The sequence below is a fragment of the Gossypium arboreum genome, chromosome 8 (assembly GCF_025698485.1).
Source record: "Gossypium arboreum isolate Shixiya-1 chromosome 8, ASM2569848v2, whole genome shotgun sequence".
In the NCBI taxonomy this organism is placed as follows: Eukaryota; Viridiplantae; Streptophyta; class Magnoliopsida; order Malvales; family Malvaceae; genus Gossypium; species Gossypium arboreum.
The window spans coordinates 97,141,302-97,161,195 of record NC_069077.1 but is presented as its reverse complement, the minus strand read 5'-3'; the positions used below and the strand labels follow the sequence as shown (position 1 = coordinate 97,161,195).

Sequence of the window (19,894 nt, the reverse complement as noted above, 5' to 3'; positions counted from 1 at the left end):
ATGTATCCATAAAATTAAAAGCTAAATAAATTATTATGTCCTTTTTATATTTACTTACATGTGTTTTCATCCATTTTACAATTTAAGATTCTAAATTTTGAATTCAATCTACAAAAATATACATCCACTTTTTCCTATCAATTGTTAAGGTGTATCTAGTATTAATTTTAAAAATACTTTTTAGGAGAAAAAACACTTTTAAACAAAAATATTTTTAAATAAGCTGCTTTTTAAGAGAAAAGTATTTTTTAAAGTCAAAATTTGGTTTAAAAATATTTTTTTAAAAATAGAAAATTAAGTGTTTCTTCTAAATTAAAAATTGGTTCAAAAACATCTTTTAAGAAATCAAAATTTTTAACTTAATATTGATTAGCAATTTAACGTCAGCCCATAAAAGGAAATATTACAATATTGGGAAGCCATAATCATAAACATAACACATTTGACGTATGAAACAGCCGCACGCAAAAGGTATCTTATTCCGTTGATTTGCAACCTTCCATTCCATATTCTGTTCTTCAATTTCCATTGTTTCTAAATACAGTCCTGATGAATTTTTTTTAAAAATTTTGAATTAAGAATTAAATTACATATAAATATTTGTTTCTTTGTGGTTACCTGCGGCGGCAACAACAGTAAATCCTGTTTAATCTTTTTCCTTATTGGAACTGAAACATAATTCATTTCCCTCTCTCATCCAAGGCAAAGGCAGGGCAGCCAGCATCTTAATTCAAATCCCCCATGATTATATGATAGTCTATTATGAAGAAAATGAAGTCGGTAGCCGACAAAAACAAGTAACTCAAAGCACCCCCCCCCCCAGGCCATTTACCTAAACAATACCATAGGCCATAGGCCATAGGCCACTGGCCCCATCTCTGATCTCACTCTCTCTTCCTTCCCGATACTCTAAATGCGAACATCCTTTTTGCTCCTCTTTCCCTTCCTACTTTATATGTATATATATCCCCCAGTCACTGCCACAGCCACAGCTACAACACCACAGAAATGAGAGAGTACTGGAACTCATTTGCTTCACTTCTAGGGGTGTTGGCCTTTTGCCAAAGCCTCCTCCAACTCATTTTCCCACCCCAACTCCGCTTTCTCTGTCTCAAGTTCTTCAACCGTATCTTCCATTTGTTCTCTTCCTACTGCTACTTCGACATCACTGAAATCGACGGCGTTAACACCAACGAACTCTATAACGCTGTCCAACTCTATCTCAGCTCCTTTATTTCCATCAACGGCAGCCGCTTGAGCCTCACTCGCGCTCTCAATTCAAGCGCCATTACCTTCGGCCTCTCCAACAATGACTGCATCGTCGATACGTTCAGTGGTGTCACCGTGCTTTGGGAACACGTTGTGATCCAAAGGCAATCCCAGACCTTTTCTTGGCGACCATTTCCGGAAGAGAAAAGAGGTTTCACTCTCCGAATCAAGAAGAAAAACAAGTCCTTGATTCTTGATTCCTACCTGGATTACATAATGGAGAGGTCTAATGAAATCCGAAGGAAGAACCAAGACAGGCTTTTGTACACCAATTCTCGTGGTGGGTCTTTGGATTCCAGGGGACATCCTTGGGAGTCCGTTCCATTTAAGCATCCAAGCACCTTTGACACATTGGCTATGCATCCCCAGAAGAAGCAAGAGATCATGGATGATCTTGAGGATTTCGCCAACGGTCAGTCCTTTTACCAGAAGACTGGGAGAGCCTGGAAGCGGGGTTACTTGCTCTACGGTCCGCCAGGGACTGGGAAATCCAGCATGATTGCAGCCATGGCAAATTACTTAAGCTATGATATCTATGATCTTGAATTGACTGAGGTCCATAATAATTCTGAGCTGAGGAAGCTGTTGATGAAAACAAGCTCCAAATCCATCATTGTGATTGAAGATATTGATTGTTCGGTCAATTTAACTAACAGGAAGAAGAATAACAAAAGGAACTACTGTGATCCTGAAGTGAGATGTGGGTCAGGTTCTGCATGTGGTGGTGAAGATGGAGGAAACTCCATCACTCTTTCAGGGCTGCTGAATTTCACTGATGGGCTATGGTCTTGTTGTGGGAGTGAAAGGATTTTCGTCTTCACCACAAACCACATTGAGAAACTTGACCCTGCATTGCTCAGAAGTGGTAGGATGGATATGCACATTTACATGAGCTACTGTTCATATCATGCGTTGAAGATATTGCTGAAGAATTATTTGGGGTACGAGGAAAGTGATTTGGATTACCATGTTTTGAAGGAACTGTCGGATGTAGTTGACAAGGCAGAGATGACACCTGCTGATATCAGCGAAGTTTTAATCAAGAACCGCAACTACAAGCAAAAGGCTGTCACTGAATTGTTGGAGGCCATGAAGACCCGCGCTGACAGGAATTTCAAGTGTGGGAGTTTGAGGGACAAAATTTCAGATGAAGAAGAACAGGAGAAAAGGGCTTTGGAAACTCCTAATGAAGGGTCAGAATTTGAAGAGCCTTGCAAGGAAGGAGAGAATAAGGAGAAAATGAAATCATAGAAAAGGAACAGATTTGTTCTTTGGAGTTGTTGGACTAGCCAAAGATGTTCCAAATTTTGTCGGTGGGGATGTAGGGAGAATTGAGGATTGGGCTTCCATAATCATACGACTCATGTGTGCTACTATATCATCATCCATCTTATGAGTAGTTTAATATTGAATTTAATATTATATATGAAGCCATGATAAGATTACTGGCATTGTTGATATGGATGTGGTTGGTCATGTGGGATCTTCTCTGTGTTCTTATTCTTCTGCACATACTTACCACAAGCTTCCATTGCACATGCCTCATGGTTATTGGGGTGGCAACTGTTCATAGTTTAGTTTATCTTTGCCTTTAAATTAAGAACAAAATCAACTTCATTCATTCTTCCCTTGTTTCAGGCTATTGTTTATCTAGGCTGCAAGCATAGCCATGATTAGTGAGTTTGAACATTTATTGATGGAAGCTAGACATGTTTGCTCTGTTTTAACTAATTAAGCCTAATGAATCCACCCCACCCAAAGCATTCAATGATTTTCGTACATGTTTTCTCTAAGATTAAATTTTATATGGAGACGGTAAACTTATCATGGAGGTCTTTGTACTATAATTCAAATTTTATTTTACCCTTCTACTTAAAAAATAAATAAACTAGTCTATGTATATTAGATCAAAAAGTAAATTGGTCATTCTATTAAAAGTTTTATCCTTTTTTACTGTTAAAAATTGATCCATATACGTTAGCATAAGATACACATGACACGTCACATGTCACTATCTGGTTATTTTATCAACCATATTAGTTTTTAATGATACAAATAGATGAAATTTTTTAAAAAAATACCAATGTACTTTTTAACCCAATGTACAGGAACTAGTTTATCTATTTTTTAAGTAGAAGGAACAAAATACAATTCGATTATTAGTGCAAAGTTCTTTTAATGTATTATTTGCCTGTCTAACTTTTTTCTATCATTTCATTGTGATTAATTGTTGACTAAGTTGGTTTTCATACATCACATTGATAGTAAGCAAATAAAGCAAATTATGCTATTGCCTATTGATTGATCATGAAAGGCTCTGTTTTCTTTATTTCTACTGCTTGACAATAATGTAAAATCAAATCCTTGTGTTAATTCAGTAGAGAATAGAGAAATGTAGCTAAACCGTCTTGTCCTAATAAAAATCAGTCATCTCATTCTCAATTCATTTCAAAATTGGTATAGTTGTTGAAGACAATTATAGGTATGGGACATATGGGATGTCCTTGTTTCATCAGGACACTAACTGGGAAAAGTTTTCATAGCACTGCTTGAGTTAATTCAAGAAATTGTTTGAACTTACAACTGGGTACTTTGTTTTGGCAGCTTCCAATTGGGGGTATGCTGCAATGACGACTTTTTCCTTCAGGTGAAGGAGCTTACCTGCTCAAAACTGACGTGGATAATGGATAGAGATCAGTGTCTTTTATTTATAGGGATAAATTAGGGAAAACACAGGGAAAAAAAAAGGTGCAAGAATTAAAGAAGGACCAGATTTTGTGTTGGGAAAAAGTAGGATTTTGAGTAAAAGGCTAACCAGAAAGTCATGTCGGATAATGAGCATAAGTTGACATTTTCCTAGTAGTTAAATTCCAGAGTGAGTTGTAAAGGGCATTGGGTATTGGGTGTGAAGCCCTAGCATAGATTTGGCCTGTCTCGTGTTTTAACAGCTCACAACAATCCATCTCAGCCTCGACCTGGAACCACTTGTTGTCACCAACTACTACTCATGTCTCATGCAAATAATCATCTCCTCCACTCATAGCTGGGATAACTTGCTCTACCAACTAAACATACAGTACATGTTTGGCTTAAGTCTTTCATTTGCTACCCATTTTGTTGCTTATTCTTTTAGTTCTACTAGTTTGAATAACAAGTTATCTAATCATAGGCTTTTTTATCCCAACAATATGAAAAAAAAAATTATTTACCAAATAATATGAAAAAATTTACTAAAATAATACAAACCCTTTTTAAAAACTCTAAATCGCCATCTCAACTGGCGATTAGAGAATTCCGATGTCGAGTCATGTCATGGGCAAGGTCATCGACAGGCAATTTGAGGCACCGAAGCAGTAAAGAATCTTTTTTACCCTATCCACCACATCCCAATCCTACCACTTTTTATCCCAATATAAATGCCCCAAATTATTAGGACTCAATGCTCGGAAAGAAAGTTGTTAGTTGAGAGTTTTTTTTTTTTTTTTTTAACAATAAATTGTATTGAAAAAAGAGAATTTTTCCAAAACTTTAAACCACCTACATCAAACCATATACTTTAAAAATTTCTTTTAAAATTTTCTCGAAACTCTTAAACACTTGTAAATTCAACCCCCTAAACTTCTTAAGTAAGCAATTTTTTATTTTAAAATTTGAAATTAAGTAAATTAAAGTTTTTTTTATAATTTGTGATTTTTCATGGAATAAATTGCTTGCACTAATTTTATTTTTTCTTCAGGTTCGACGCAAGTTCCAAAAATGTAAGCAAACCTATAACCTAATTTTATTATGGTTTAGTTTGTATGAATAGAATGAGATTTTTTTACTATAGTGACATGAAGTTGTAGTTATATAAAATGTGAGATCATTTTAACGTGAAATGATTTAAGATTTTGGGATTTGCATATAAAAGAATAATTTTAGTAAATATATTGTATTGAGTACAATGAGACTTAAATGTGTATGGCAATTTATAAATGTTTTGTGCAGAAAAAATGGCAAAGGTTAATTTGTTCTACGAAACGGATAAAAAATTAATAGCAAAGACAGGGCGTAGCCAGGGGGCTGGTATGGGCCCCGGCCCCCCTAAAATGTAAAATTACATTTTAGGCTCTTAAAATTTTGTAAAAATTTTAAATTAGTAAAGGTAAAATTACACTTTCGCCCCCTAAAATTATAAAAATTTGATTTAATCCTTTACAAATTATAAAGATATAAACTATAAAAAATTAAAATTTCATCCAGCCCCCCCTAAAAAAATTTTCTGGCTTCGCCCCTGAGCAAAGAAAGCATGTTGAGAATTTGGTAGATAAATTAAGAGATTATAGAATGGACCCTAACTATAATTGCGCGGTTGCACATATAATCGTTGTAAACCTTATAATGCAGGTTCCACATTGATGTTAGTTACAAATAGTCATAAAACATATAACATTATAAATTTTCATCCAATTCACAATCAAATACAAGATTAAACATATTTTGTAATTTATTCAATTTAGACCCTAAACCGAGGACAAGCGTAACTTTCGATATAAAGCTTTAGACGATTAAAATCTTATTTCACATTTATTCATTAGGAACCTTCTACTTTCTATTCCCACCCCAATTTCATAAAAAATTTACATTTTATTCAATTTGGTCCCTAATGTAACAAAGCTAACAATCAAGATTGTTAAGCTTTACAATTTAGTTCTTTTTATAATTTAAGCTTAATTTCTATCAATTTCACACATAATTCATTCAGTTTTCAACGATGGTAACTTATTAAAGTTTCACCAATTGAACAAATTGATACATGGGCTAGCTTAATGAAGCTCTCATGATAAAATAAAAATCTATAAAAATAAAAATAAAAATGGCTAGGGACTTGTAATTGATGGTCGATAGATAAACTAGGTTTTTCAAGCTTTTTCTTTCTTTCTTCTATGGAGGATGACAAGAAAGGATGTAGATGATGATGTTTTTCATCCTTTCCCACCAACATTTAACTTAAAAAGCTAGATTAGTCTTTAATTAAGCTCAATTAATCATTTTAATCATGTTTAATTTGCTTTAATCAATCACTAACTAAACTTAATGATATCTAACACAATTATCAAAAAATTTTATTTTTGGCACCGAAAATAATAAGTTTGCAATTTAAGCACCCACATTACATAATTTGATCATTTAAGCATTGAATATAATTTTATTTAAACAATTCATGCATCAATTCATTCAATAGCTTGTAAGCTCATTTGTCTCCTATGCACAACATGACCTCACAAGGTTAGTAAATTACAAATATAAAACTTATAACCACACATTGTCATATAACACCTATCAATAACACATATAACTGAATTTATTCAACTTATGTTCACATTTTACATCATATTTCATTTCAAAACACCATGCCAAGTTTCTCCATTCAATGTCTAATTCCATATAGCAAATTCATATACAACTATTTCATAAGTCAACTTCCATATAACCATTTCATATAATTGGTTCATATATCATTTTATACTCAATGAACCACAGTGAAATAACATTGGATATGTAGGAAAATGCTCACATGAGCTCTGACGGTAAATGTTCACACGAGCTATAACTGTAATTGGTCACATGAGCTATGGAGAATCCGCAACAAATACAAGACCTCAGCCATCGGTAGGACATCCAAGACCAGCACCTAAAACTGTAATAACTCTAATGACATGTCATTTGTATCCTAAGCACTCACAAGGTTCAAACAAGTCATTTCATATCCAAATCATGTAGTTTCCCATTTTCAATCATAACCTTCAATTTAGCTACCATTATAATTTAATCCAAATCACTAATTATCATCTAACAATCATTTTAAGCTTTACATAACACAAATATTAATCAACATTTCACCCAGAAAAGCAATTAAAAAGCTAAATCAATATACGAACTTACCTAGACAAAAACGATTAGGAATTTGATGACGATGACTAATCTGTTAACTTAGTTTTTCCACGATTTGAGTCTGATTGATTCGTTTCTTGATCTAAATAATAATTTTCACTTAACTAATCAATTCAAACAGATCAAATAATCAAACTTAAGCTTATAAGCCCTTTCGTTATAAATTTAAAAAATTACCTCAACATTTTACCCTTTAGGCAATTTAGTTCCTAAACCCGGAACTTACAAATTAACCACATTTAGCTATAATTTATGCTATCCGAAATTCTTAAGGTCTCTTTACAGCCCATATTTATCATTTTTTCTAAAAAAATTCATTAAGTTTTACCATTTAAACAATTTAGTCCTTTTACATTAAAAATCACTAAAAAGTACTGTACAAAATAGTCCTATTTAACAACCAAGTTTAATAATCTATCATCAAGCTTCAAAAACACCTCAAAATCATCAATTTCATAATCTATAACATCTAAAAAAATTACAAATCAACCCCCTAGGTTAGCTAGATTAAGTTACAAGGATCTCAAAAACATAAAAATCACTAAAATTGAGTAAAAATTACACACCATGCACAAAGAAATAGCTTTGGTCGAAAGCTTCCTAAGACAACCATGGAATTTTTCATTCTAAGGTGAAAAGAAAAGATGAAGATGATGTTTATTTCATCTTTTTTTATTTAATTTTTGTTTATTAACCAAATTACAAGTTTGCCCTTTAAAAACTAATTAAACTTCATGCTAGTAATCACCAGAACCGTCCATTAATAATGAAATAGGTAGTTTTACCACCTAAGGCCATCAAGTCAAATTTCTAAATCCGTTTAACACCTTTAATTAATAAAAACTAACTTTTGCAGGTTTTACAAATTAGTCATTTTTACTTAATTAACTATCTAAACGTTAAAATTTCTTAACCAAATTTTAATAAGACACTATAATAGACTCGTAAATATTAAATAAATAATATTTATTGATTAACTAGGTGAAATTATGGTCTTGAAAATATTATTTTCGACACCACTGAAAATGGGTTGTTACATAGTCTCTAAAGACGGTCTAGCAACCAAGAAAAGATTAGTGAAGAAGCTCATCAATCATCAACTTAATCCATAAAGAATGACATCCACTTTCAATCTATTTTTTTATGGAGAATCTCAATCTATCTCTAAGCCTCCTTACTTCAATGGTGCAAATTATTCTTATTGGAAAGTGAGGATGATGTTATTCATTTATGCCAATGACCTTGCGGCTTGGGATATTATCATGGATGGACCACCCCCTTTAAATAAGAAGGAGAGATTCTAGTTCCAAAGAGCAAGAAAGAATAGAACAAGGAAGATAGAATGAGGATTCAACTTAATGCCAAGGCTATGCACACTCAATTTTGTGCACTTGGTCCCGATGAATATAGTAGGGTGCTATCATATTCCAATGCTAAGGAGATTTGAGATAAAGTGAAAGTCACTCATGAGGGAACAAGTCAAGTCAAGAAGTCAAAGGTTAGAATTCTCACACTTAATTATGAAACATTCAAGGTAAAGCCCAATGAAGATATCAAAGCAATGTCTGATCAGTTTACAGTCATCACCAATGGGCTCAAGTCATATGGGAAGACTTATCCCAATAAAGAAGCAATGAGAAAATGTTTCGAAGCTTGCCAAAATCATGAGAAGTCATATGGAAACACTTTCACTAGACGAGCTGATCAGTTCTTTGCTCACTTATAAGATTAGACTTAAAGAAGGGGTAGAAGAAGAGAAAGTTGAGAAGAAGGTTGGTGTAGCCCTCAAATCCACAACAATTTTAAAAAAGTGAATCAATTGATGATGTGGATGAGGATAAGGAAATGGCTATATTTGCTAGAAGATTCGAGATGTTCATGAAGTCCAACAAATGAAGAAGATTCCAAAAGAAAGAAGGATTGAAACTTGAATCTACCAAAGAAAAGTATCCTATCATTTACTATGAGTCCAAAAAGTCAAGACACATCAAATTAGATTGTCCCTAATGGAAGAAGAAGGGGTCGAGAAAACAAAAGCACAGGATTAATGTTTCTACTTGGAGTGACGAAGATTCTTCAAATGATAAAGAACATGAAGTAGCAATCTTTTGTCTTATGGCCATAAATGAATCAAAGGTAACTTTTAACTTATCTAGTTTAATTTCTTTTTCTTTTGATAAGTTGAAAGATGCTTATGATAAATTAGGCTTGGAGTTTGACATTATGGTTTTAAAATATAGGAAAAATATTTCAAATTAAAAGATGAAAATGATTTACTCTCCAAAGCTAAGATGAAATTGAAAATAAAGTAAATGGCATGCAAGCAATTATAAATGATTTTGAGAAAAATAATTGTGACTTGCATAATTTACTTTCTAAAATTCATGATGATCATCAAAAGTAACTTGAGTTGCTCAAAAGAGAAAAAAACTCACTCTAACAAAGTTTTTCCAAAAACATTTGAGAAAAGAGAAAATTCAAAACAAAACTTTCTTAAAACTAGTTTTACTTACTATAAACATAGAAGTCCCTCTATATTTTACAAGGGAAAACTTTTTAAGAGTGTATAGGTCCCTAAAAGACTTAGTGCTACTCAAGACAAGGATGCTCTTTCAAAATGGATACCAAAAGGGACAAGAATTTTAGGAACTAATGTTTATAGACCTAAAAGAATTTTGGTACCAAAAACCAAAAATCAATTCTATGTTTGTAGAGAAAGGAGCATTACTTCAATATGGTCAATTCAAGTACAAATTCATGGTACCTTGATAGTGAATTCTCAAGACATATAATAGGTGACAAAAGCCATTTTATTAATTTAAAGCTAAAAAGTTGAGGAGAAGTTACATTTGGTGACAACTCCAAAGAATTCATTGAAGGAATTGGCTCTATTGGTAAAAAGTATTCATTTTTTATTGAAAAATGTCTTATATGTTAACGATCTTAAGCATAACCTTTTAAGTATTAGTTAATTGTGCGATAAAGGTTTCAATGTCATTTTTGAGTCAAATGGTTGTAAAGTTATTGACATTGTGTCTAATAAGATTGTGCTTGTAGGTCATAGGATAGGAAACATTTACATGGTGCATCTAAATAACTTACTAGATTCAAATGTTTGACTTATAGCCAAGAATGAAAATACTTCTTGGTTATGACAGGAAATTAAGAAATGCTAGCATGAGCATATTGAATAAATTAGCTAAAAATGACTTAGTAAGAGGATTGCCAAACATTGATTTTGACTTAGATAAAATATGTGATGCATGTACCAAAGGCAAACATAAAAGAGTTTCTTTTAAACCTAGAAATGATGTATCTACTAGCAGAGCTTTACAATTAATTCACATTGATCCTTTCGGACTTATTATAACATCTAGCTTGGGTGAAAAATAATATGCAATTGTACTTGTAGATGACTACTCTAGATTTACATGAATTCTTTTCTTAAGTACTAAAGATGAAACTTTAAAGAAATTTATCACATTTTCAAAAATAAATCAAAATGAAAAAGGATACTTTATTACTAGTGTTAAAAGTGACCATGGAACCAAATTTCAAAATCTTGGTTTTGATAATTTTTGCAACTCAAATGGTATTAGCCATAATTTTTCAGCACCTAGAACCCCTCAACAAAATGGAGTTGTTGAGATGAAAAATAGAACTTTAGAAGAAATGGCTAGAACCATGCTTTTTGAAAACAATTTGCCAAAATATTTTTTGGCGAAAGCCACAAACACGACATTCTATATTGTAAATCGAGTAATGGTTAAGCCTATTTCGAAGAAAACTCCATATGAGCTTTTGAAAAACAAAAAGTCTAACACTACTTATTTTCATCCTTTTGGATGTAATTATTTTTTTAAATAATGGAAAAGACAATCATGGAAAATTTGATACAAAAAGTGATGAAGGAATCTTTCTTGGTTATTCATTAAATTCTAAAGCTTATCTAGTCTTTAGTAAAAGAACTTTAGTGGTTGAAGAGTCTATTGTTTTCGATGATTCAAACTCTCCTCCTAGAAAGGATTCTTGTATTGATGATGATGATGTTATAGGAATTTTTAATAATGATGAAAAAGTTGATCAATCATCAAGTGAAAAGATACAAACTCAAGATGCTCTAAAGGAGCTTACTCTAGAGGAAAGGGAAGTCAATCATCCAAAGGAGTACAACTATGTGAAGGATGGTAAGATTTTGGGAGATCCATCCAAAAGGGTAATTATTAGATCTTCTCTTAGAACCATATGTAATTATGTTGCATTTATCTTATGTACAGAACCTAAAAAGATCAAAGAAGCATTACATGATGAATATTGGATATTGGCTATGCAAGAAGAGTTAAATCAATTTGAGAGAAGTAAAATCTGAACCCTAGTTGAAATACCTTGTGATAAATCTATTATAGGCATTAAATGAGTTTTTAGGAGCAAACTAGATGAGAGTGGTAATATAGAAAGGAACAAGAGTAGACTTGTTGCTCAAGGTTACACTCAAAAGAAAGGAATAAATTATGATGAGACTTATGCTCCCGTAACTAGAATGGAAGCCATTAAGATACTTTTAGCCTTTTCATGCTTTAATGATACAGATGTTAAAAGTATCTTTCTAAATGGTTTTGTAAATGAAAAAGTGTGTGCTGAACAACCACCCTGTTTTGAAGATTCAAAATCTCCAAACCATGTTTTCATACTTTTTAAAGCTTTATATGGTTTAAAACAAGCTCCTAGAGCTTAGTATGAAATATTGTAAAATTTTTTTGTTGAAAAAGGTTTTTTTAAAAGGAAGGTTGACACAACACTTTTTATTAAAAGAAAAGATAGATTTGTTAGTAGTACAAATTTATGTTATTTTTTGTGTTACTAATGACTCTCTTTGTGAAAAATTTTCAAACTTAATGCAAAGTGAGTTTGAGAAGAGCATAATGGAGGACTAAATTTTTTTAGGCCTCCAAATCAAGTAAAAGAAGGATGACATCTTCATCAATAAAGCCAAGTATACAAGGGAGATGATCAAGAAGTTTGTGATGGATATTCTCAAACCATAGCTACACCTATGATCCCTTCTACAAAGCTTGACAAAGATGATGAAGGTAAATGTGTTGATATAAAATTATATAGGTCAATAATTCTTTCTTTACTTTATCTTATTGCAAGTAGATCCGATATTATGTTTAGTGTTTGCTTGTATGCTAGATATCAATCATGTCTTAAGGAATCACATTTACAAGCCATTAAGAGAATCTTTAGGTACCTTAGAGAAACTCTTAACTTAGGTATTTGGTATCCAAGAGACTCATTATAACACCTCTAACCCAGTCCAGTCACTGAACCCGAGTTACGGGATGCTACAGTAAAACGAGGGCATTCACATACACAACCATCGAAAAAAAATATTTTTAATGTCAATAAAATTTTATTCAGATCACACACATATAGTAGAGGTTATAACATAAACGAGACAGATTAAGGTTTAAAATAAACATCCTTAGTTTCAGGTGATTTATAGTTTCCATTTAAAAGTTTTAAATGAAGCACGCCAAGGTTGTTTGCCGGAAGAAGTTTGCCCAAGGCCTGTCTACGAAATGACTATCCTCCAAATGAATGCGAAAGGTTTTTTTTTCAAATCCTTGTACTTAATCCAAACATCATTCTATGCGACCAAGTCTTGTTCGCTAAATAAACTCATTTTTTTTACATTATGCAGCAACCAATGAAGATAACATGGTTGACATATCATTTTCGTCCATACTATCTGTTGAACATTCATATTATTTTATTATTATCCACCCAAATAGTTTGCATTTATAAGTTTTCCAATTAGCTAAATCTAGTTAACATATTTAACACATGCAATTATTTCCATTTCAAGCATGTTAATTATCTATGCCAACATTGAACAAGTATTGCCAAGAATATATATAATGTTCAATACTTCATCATTCATTTTCACAAAATGGACTTTATATACATGCCACTAGGCCAATGTAGAGTTAAAATAATTCTACCAAAACAGAAGCTAGATAGTGTGAGTTATGGACTGACCCATCCGCCGAGTTCTACCAAACTCTACAAGGTAGGGAAAATAAAATGGGGTAAACATTAAACATGCTTAGTAAGCTTATAGGTTAAAAACATTAAAATCACCTCGCTAAACATTCAAACACACATATGACTTAACTAAATTCTTGATCTTGTTAACACATTTCACATGTACAATGTGAGTACATTACATTCAAACATATAACGTATCATAAACATTTCATTCAGAAAAAAATTAGCCTGATGAACCATTCTGAACAGAAAGAATATGCAGGTAACCAATCGATAACATGCTAGATTTCTCATAAGAGCTATTCCATCTGATAATATGTCAGTTTTCTCATAAGAGTTATTCTATTTGATAACACACCAGATGCATATAGTGTAAAGCCCGTAGGCTAAATATTCTCCCCCGATAACACGCTAGTATGCTAATAAGAGCTTTTCAACCAATAACACTCCAAAATCTCTGAAGAGATTAAATTGGAAATTCAAAACAAATGCATGATTCCAGAAAACTTCAATAACTTCCTTTATCTTCTTCACATCTTCCTTCTTCCTATACAGTGCATAAATACTGTTATTGGCATGTCAATTGTATCTTTTGTTTATTCGAGCACCATACACATAACAAAGCTTTCTTTATACTAATAAAAACATTTCTCACCTTATCGATACGAGTTAATTAACATTTTCCCATTTGCATTCACATACAGACATATCATGTAACAACTTGTTTTTCAGTGGTGACGGAACAGTGGTTTCAGGACCATAAATTTTTGTTGTTTCAACTTGTAAATATTATTTTTAGAATATTGGCAAAGTTGTTAGAGTCATACTAAAATTTGGTTGAGAAATTTTAACATTTAGCTAGTTAATTAAAAAAAAAGATCAAATTGTAAAAGGCGCAAAATTTAATAATTATTGCATTTAGATGATTTAATAGATTAAATATCATATGAAGGAGGACAAATGTAGCAATTAAACCCTTGTTAATAATGTTGGACGGTAATGGAAGTAAAAATAGTAAAATAACACATGTTTTAATGGCAAAATGGTAATTAACCTAAAAATTCAAACAAATTAATTAGAAAAAGACATCATCTTCTTTTTTATTTGTTTTGATGGTTGGCCGAATATACCATAGGAGAAAATCTCAACATTCAACTGGTTTGAGCCTTGCATGGGTAAGTTTTAAGTCTCGTTTTTGATGAATTTTTATATTTTTGATATCGTTGCAACTAGGTCTAGCTAGCTCATACATTCGTTTTTGAATTTGTTAAAAATTTTGGAAGTTACCATTGATGCATTTTGGTTTTTTTTGATGATAATTATATGTTTGAAGCTTTGGTTATTATTTTTGATGGTTTTATAAAGTAATTTTAGTTAGTTTTTAATTTAAGGATTTAATTGTTAAAATGTCAAAGTTTCAAGAATTAAAAGTGAATATGAGGTCTTTTCTGGACTGTTTAGAAGCATTAAATATTTTGTTGTAAGTTTGATTTGAAAAAAAGGTTAATTTGATGATTTTCGAGTTAAGGGACTAAATTTTAAAAAATGTAAAAGTTACGGATAGTTGTGTAAATTTAAAAAATAAAAGGGTATAAAATGTACAATGAATTGTAAGGTGAAATTTAAGCTAATAATTTAGAAATTTTACATTTTAGATTAAGACTCTATTGATATACGTGGAAAAGGAAAATTTGTGGATTAGTCCTTAAACTTCTGCAGCTACTACAATTCAGTCGAAGTAAGTTCGTACAATTTATAATTTAACATCAATATGAAATTTTTCATGATATAATATGATATAATAGATATATTTGATTATAAATGATGAAAAGTTGTTGAAATTCAATACTTGGATCGGATTGAGCGTGGGATAGAGTACAATTGAGATATGGTGTGTTTTGGGGGATTGGAGTGAAGATTGTTGTGGAGTGATGTATATACATGTTTCCCAAGTAAATTGAGGTTCAGCATTTGTTGCGAAATCTCGTGTTATACTCTTTGTTTTGGTGTGTTTTAGGTTGGACTAGTTCTTCGGAGCTATTGGGTGTTATCAAATGGACTGGCTCGTATGAGCATCTAGTGTGTTTCAGATGGATTAGCTCTTATGAGCATCTAGTGTGTTTTAGTTGGAATATCGATGTACTCATATCCATAAGTCGTTCATCAAATTGTAAATCTCTGTAATGTAACTTGTTTAGTGATCTTGATAGTTATGAGATGTATTTGAACTTTGAATTGAATTTTGAAATTCACTTCGTTGAGATTGTAGATGACAGGGAACATATATGGTTGTATTATTATAGAATTATTTGTTGTACTTACTTCGGTAATATTTATCGTTTTAGTATGTCGAACTTACTAAGCTTCAATGAGCTTACTTGTGCTATTTGTTATTCTTGTAGATACTTTGAAGGTTGGATGATTAGATTGTTGGATCAGCACTCAAGTTATACTATTCACTCATTTTTGGTAGTTTTTAGAATGTTCATTTTGGATTATATGGCATGTAATAGGCTTGTATGTCATTACTATTGTTTTATTATGTAAAATGTTATAACATGATCTTAAGTGCAAATAGTCAACTTATATGATATATGTGAATGAAGTATGATGTTTAAGTGCAAGTTCATGGTAAGTATGATTGGAATGTTGTGAGTGAGGTGTCTATGTTTGGCATATTGGTTGAATGTTAGATTGTGTGATTTAACATACTTTGAATGATAGTTCTTTTTGTTGTAAAATTGTATATACTTGTGGTATCAATGAGGATACATTGGTTAGACACTTAGGATGGTTGATTTAGCATGTTTTTAGTTTGTTTAATGTCATTTTGAATAGGTATTTTGGCTGGTAAATGAATTACTTAGGTCTTTTGACATATTTAATGTGCTAAAATATCATTAGTGAAACAAATAATTAATTTCATTAGTGAAACAAATAATTTAATTATTCTACAATAAAAACAAAATATTAGAAGTAATAAATAGCTTAAAATTCTATTTCACATCCAAACATAATATTCATATATTAACAAAAGTTGCATGATTTCATTAGTTTATATGTCATAATCCATATGTTATAAAATTTTACAACATCAAAAAGTTATAACATTGTAATGACATTCTATCATGTATACCATCCAAATATTACAAACACAAAAAGTTACCAAAATATCATCAACACAACCATGATTTTTAATGGACAGCAAGAAATCTTCTGACCCATTCCAATCGCACAGAAGAAGGTAAACTAAAGAAAATGAGCATTTGCGTTGGATGATCTAGAATTTTGCTCAACGCGCGATAGCGCTCATCCTCAGTTAAACCTTCTACTTCACATAATGTTGGATATAATTTGAGAGCACTTTCTTGAATGGTCATTTCTGGCTTTTGTTGAATTAGCACTTCGGAGGCAATACTCCTACTAATTTCAAGGCCAACGGTCCGCATGTTTTCCACCAATAAAGTGGCAGCATCAATAAATGAAGTAGAAGAAATATGATCACTTGCATCGGAAATCTTTTTTTTCTTCTTTGAAAATGTGGAATCACCTTGGTTTTTAAGTGGTTGCGGTTGTGTAGCTGAAAGATCCATGTTATCCAAAGAAACATTAGCTTCGCATCCATGGAAATCGTTTCTTTCTTCATGAGTATTTGTAGTAGCTACATCCTCAAATTTATTTCTTCAATAATATCAGTGGCTGTCTGAGCATCTTTTCCAGTGGCTCAATCTTCTGTATAGATGGCCGTAAGTTGGTCATAATAAAGGAAACAATGATGTTTGAATTGGCAGGCTTCTTTATGACTCTATAAAAATGAGCAATTCATATTAGACACAAGCTTGGTCAAAACAACATAATAAAAACTTAAAATAATTCTTACATTTATATATGAGTTCCATGCAGCATCTTCAACAACAATAAGCTGCCAATTCTCATTCCAACCAAAGTCGCTATTGTTTTTTCCACTAAGTATGTCATAAATGATTGACCAATTCCTTTTCAATGTCCTAATCCTTGATTCAAGATTAGGTTTAGCCTTCAACATGGCATGGGGTAAAACTTTATCTAACATTTTTTCCAACTCATTTAAATAACCAGCTTTGAATCCTGTATCTGCATTAAAGGTTCCAACATTGTGCAAGTCAACCATACAGGCAACTAACGCAGCATCTTCTTCTGGAAGCCATTTCCTTTTGGTTCCTCGAGAATTTTGGGAAGAAACACTTGATTGTGAAAAACCTGACATAACTATCTTAAGAAAAAATGCAAATTAAAATTAAGTTTAATATTATGAATCAAAAGGTAAACACTTTATAAAATTATAACACTTGATGAATTAAAAGAAAATATATTATAATTCAACAAGTCTAGTACAATACAAAAAACAATTCAAACAACACCAAAATTTCATAAACTAGATACATGAAATAACATAAACAAATTAACATTTACTAGTTTACCCTAAACCTAACTAATTTCTAGATGCTTGCCATTCATCGAACATTTGGTTGGCTAGTTTCATCCTCTAAGTAGCCCATGCATCCGATGGATGAATATTTACAATATTCGGTTCATCTTCATCTATCACATTACTAGGTAATCCTTCTCCCAACTCTGCTTCAATAGGATCAAGACTCATATAGGTTCGAATAAAATTATGGAGCAAACAACATGCAATAATGATTCTATTGTACATCCTCACAGGATAGAATGATGGACTCCTAACTATTCCCTACCTAAGTTTTAATAACCCAAAGCATCTTTAACTAACATTACACGCTGAAGCATGTTTCATATTGAAAAATTCTTCCGAAGTACTTGGCTAGTAACCCTGACACCACTCATTCAAATGATATCTTTACGAAAGAAATCTCTCATAATTTGTGTATCCAACATCAACTAGATAATAACAACATATAAAAAAAACTATTTATCATGGTTAATTTTCTAAAAAAGTATAATCTTGAAAATTAATTCAAATTCCTCTAAATTTGCATTTTACCATTTGGAACTTTTAGTCCATGTCTCTTACTAATGGCATCTCGAAGAACCCGTCTATCAGCAACAGAACCTTCCCAACTAGGAAGAACATAAACAAAATGCATATCAGGTGTCCAAACACCTAACATATTTGTTGCTATGTCACCTTTTTGTGTTTGATATCTAGGTTTATCAACTATTGGAACCCTAGTCTTGATGTGACATCTAAAACACCTAAGAAATTCTACATCACATGTATAAAACCTCGGGTTAGGATACTATATTTAAATCTAAATCAACTAAATTATGTATGAGCTATATATAGAACTCATTCCAATACCTTGAATCATTTCCACATTGGGTCTGTAGAATTAGCTGTAATTGGCTCTACTTTTTTAAATAACACATCTTGTAAGCATATTACAACATTTAATACATTATGAAATGATCTGCTAATAGTTTCCCTGGACCTATTAAAGTGATGCTTGATAACTCGATTTTTAAGGTGATGAGAAATGATATGTAAAAACATTGCCACTTGCTCATCAACAAGCATGTTCTAACATCTCACATAGTTTAAAAAAAGTAATTCTATTCATCCTAACTTGTTCAATACAGTTCTCGTCACTAGCATATAAAGTCTTTTCACATAATCTCATTTTGCATAAAAATCTAAAATATATGATCTAATCCTTGGTCTATAAGTATGTAGGCTATGGATGACACCCAATGTAACTAAGAACCAACTCGCAACTGTTCACACTTGCAACCATACTGTCAATGCAAGACCAATTCTTTTACACCTCTCACTTTGTACTATTAAAGGCAAATGAGCCATTAATGCAAGATATTAAAGTGTTACATATCTTAAAATCATAGTAAAAGGGTCACATTTCTTCAATACTAATTTCAATAACAGTAAAACAAAATCAAAGAATTTAATTGCCAAAGAACTTATAATGATTCATTGAATACAAGACACTCAACTGTGGGTGGAGAAAGCAATTAAGCAAGCCAAAGAAGAAGAGGAAGCAATAACACACTGTCAAAGAAAAATAAAAAATAAATATTAAGAATCTTTACAAAGCACAAAATAGAAATTACAACTATCTTTGCAAGTAAAAAACTTGAAATTCATTTCATTATCAATCACCCAAAAAGAAAAAAAAAAGAAAGAAAAGAAAAGAATGTGTTTTGTGGATTTGATTAATTGATGACTGATGTTTAATAACTATTTTTTAAAATTAATATTTAATACATCCACATCCAAATTACATAATTTCCAGTTCTACATAAATATACATATATTATATGAATTTTTTAAAATTTGATCTTTAATTTACCTTTTAAAAGTTTGTGTTCATCCTCACATTGTAATTAACTAATGTTTTATTTGAATTAATAATTGTGAATAGAAAAAGATATATTATTTAGTTTGAATAGTTAAAATTAGTAAAAGGAAAAAATAATATAAATTTAATAATTTTTATGAGAAAAGAAAAGAAATAATTGAATATATTAATTTTTATAAAGTACATACTAAATAGTTAAATAAAAGGGTTCAACTTCCTTAACGTAACATTTCACTTAAACTAAAAGAGGTATTTAAATAAGATCTTAATTTATTTTACTTTGTATTAATTCAATTGAATTATATGTA

The 19,894-nt window shown here is 31.4% G+C and overlaps 1 protein-coding gene across 1 annotated transcript; it reads left to right on the top strand.

The window, feature by feature from the left end:
• Positions 1-854: 854 nt before the first annotated feature.
• LOC108486763 (AAA-ATPase At5g57480) lies at positions 855-2,752 on the top strand. The gene has a single exon (XM_017790975.2). It carries the CDS (start codon positions 1,009-1,011, stop codon positions 2,518-2,520), a length of 1,512 nt encoding a protein of 503 aa, XP_017646464.2. The 5' UTR covers positions 855-1,008; the 3' UTR covers positions 2,521-2,752.
• Positions 2,753-19,894: the final 17,142 nt, after the last annotated feature.

Bases quoted from the DNA above. Each gene is read 5' to 3' on its own strand.
- LOC108486763 (XM_017790975.2), top strand. From the start codon at position 1,009: ATGAGAGAGTACTGGAACTCATTTGCTTCACTTCTAGGGGTGTTGGCC.